This window comes from Austrofundulus limnaeus, unplaced genomic scaffold, assembly GCF_001266775.1.
Source record: "Austrofundulus limnaeus strain Quisiro unplaced genomic scaffold, Austrofundulus_limnaeus-1.0 Scaffold2411, whole genome shotgun sequence".
Classification (NCBI taxonomy): Eukaryota; Metazoa; Chordata; class Actinopteri; order Cyprinodontiformes; family Rivulidae; genus Austrofundulus; species Austrofundulus limnaeus.
In genome coordinates, this window is record NW_013954813.1 from 15,560 (window position 1) to 17,751 (window position 2,192).

General features: G+C 44.5%; 1 protein-coding gene across 1 annotated transcript in view; it reads right to left on the bottom strand.

Annotated features, from left to right (window-relative positions):
* Nucleotides 1-2,192, bottom strand: part of l3mbtl4 (L3MBTL histone methyl-lysine binding protein 4) — a gene marked incomplete at its 5' end in the record, with an annotated part of 14,710 nt that overhangs the window by 9,918 nt on the left and 2,600 nt on the right. Inside the window, 4 exon segments of the mRNA XM_013999683.1 lie at nt 896-976; nt 1,123-1,251; nt 1,536-1,635; nt 1,765-1,879. Of these exon segments, the coding sequence (XP_013855137.1) occupies nt 896-976; nt 1,123-1,251; nt 1,536-1,635; nt 1,765-1,879 (425 nt within the window).

The following is a 2,192-nucleotide window of genomic DNA, read 5'->3' on the forward strand; positions in this document are numbered from 1 at the left end:
ACAGTACTACAATACCACAGTGCAAGTGTACCATGATACCAGGGTACCACAGTACCAGAGTACCACAGTATTACAATACCAGGGTACCACAGTAGTAGAGTAACATTGTACCATGGTGTCAGGGTACCCCAGTACCAGGGTACCAAGGCCTCTGTTGTTTCTACTCCAGAGAAGCCAGCAGAGAAAAGAACCAGACTGAGGACAGCTCCACTGCCCTTCATCCAGGACCTGGACAGGCAGGAAAAATAACCTCTGAACCCTGGTACCCTGGACCTCGCCTTTTTAAGCTCCTCCCACCTGATAGGAGAAGCACAAGTCTGCAGGGACTGCTATTCCCTACACTGTGGGAYAGTTTTTTGGCATACACACCTACTTGTGGGCGACCTAACTGGTACTTATGGGGACCTGAGTCTAGTCCCCATAAAGGGTAATGCCGTTGGTGGGTCGGGGGTTAAGTTTAGGACTAAGGTGTGAATTGAGTTTAGGTTAGTTTTAGGGTCAGGTAGGTACCTGTGAGGTTAGGGATTAGGGTTTGTGGTCAGGGTTAGGCTGTAGAAAATGATGGAAGTTAATGCCAGGTCCCCATAAAGATAGCTGTACCAGATTGTGGGATTTTATTGTGATGGGCCTGCAGTTTTGTTCAGTTAATGTTTAAATGTTATACAGTTAATGTCAGCCAGTGTGTGTGTGTGTGTGTGTGGTTATATAATCTAGTTTTATGTAACATCCTGAGATAATCTGCTGACAACTATCACCCACACACTCTGCACCACAGCCTAGCCTTTATTTTGAAAATCTGTTCAGAAACATATGAAGTCAAATAAAAGGACAGATCTGACTGATTTCTGATTAGAGCTAATCAGAGAACTGTTTCTGCCACCAACACCTGTCTCACCTGTCTGTCATCCTCCGTCTCTTGCCCAGAGGAAGCAGCAGCGTCTCGTCTTTTGATTCTGTCTTCACCTGAACTCCTCTCCTACGGCCACAGGCAAACAGGTAAACAAATAAACAAACAAACTGTAAATAATCAAACAGAGCTGTCAGCTTGTAACATCACAATAAACCTTTATGATTAAAGTTTTTCTTTTTGTTTCACAATAAAAGCTTTGGATAAAGTTGTACCTGTAAGGTTGGCTGCTAAGGTGATGAATAGCGACAGGTACAAGGGTAACAGATCTCTCTCCTCCCAGCCTATCAGGAAGCACCACCTCCTTACGCATGTTAATGTCTGAGTATGGACACCCAAAGGCACTGGACAAGTAGGAGACAAAGGACAAAGACAAAGGGACAATTAAACACTATTTAAAACTGGTAAAACAGGAGTTTATTACTACAACAATTTATACCAACTGTTACCTCAGAATACGATGGTAAAAAAACAAGTCGAAATCATCAAACCAACTCAGGTGTGTCCAGGTTCAGTCCAATTAAAGACAATTATTACCAATTCAAACCTATCCTGTTTCTTTACAGGACATGATGGAACACTCAGTGCAGCTGCTTCATCTCAAAGCCACGTGTGGTGAGACAGGTACCTGTGGTGTCCTGTGTATTTGGCTCCTTTAATGTGTCCGACTCCTCGGCAACCCGCAGTGGGACACACTCCCTGAGAGGGGGAGGACAGAGGGGACGAACCTGTCCATGAAGAACACAAATGTCTTACTAAGAACATCGACTGACTATGAATGACCCGTCTGTCCTCCGCTGACTTGTTGGTCTTTTTTGACCTGTGTCCCTSTGAACTGTGGCAGGTGTCCCTCTCACCTGGGGGTGGTTCCAGGGGGTGTCCTGTGCGCTGACACCAGCCGACAGGATGCAGGTCGCAGTGGTCGCTGTCGAGCCAAATATCAAACTGTGACGACCAGCCGTCATAATGGATCTGCAGGTAAACAACAGGTGGATCAGTTCATGCATATACAAACAGGTAAATATACACAAGTAAATATACACAGGTAAATATACACTGGTAAACACACACAGGTAAATACACACTGGTAAACACACAGGTAAACACAAAGGTAAACACAGGTAAACACACACAGGTAAAAACACACAGGTAAATACACACAGGTAAACACAGGTAAACACACACAGGTAAACACACACAGGTAAATACACACTGGTAAACACACAGGTAAACACAAAGGTAAACACAGGTAAACACACACAGGTAAACACACACAGGTAAACAC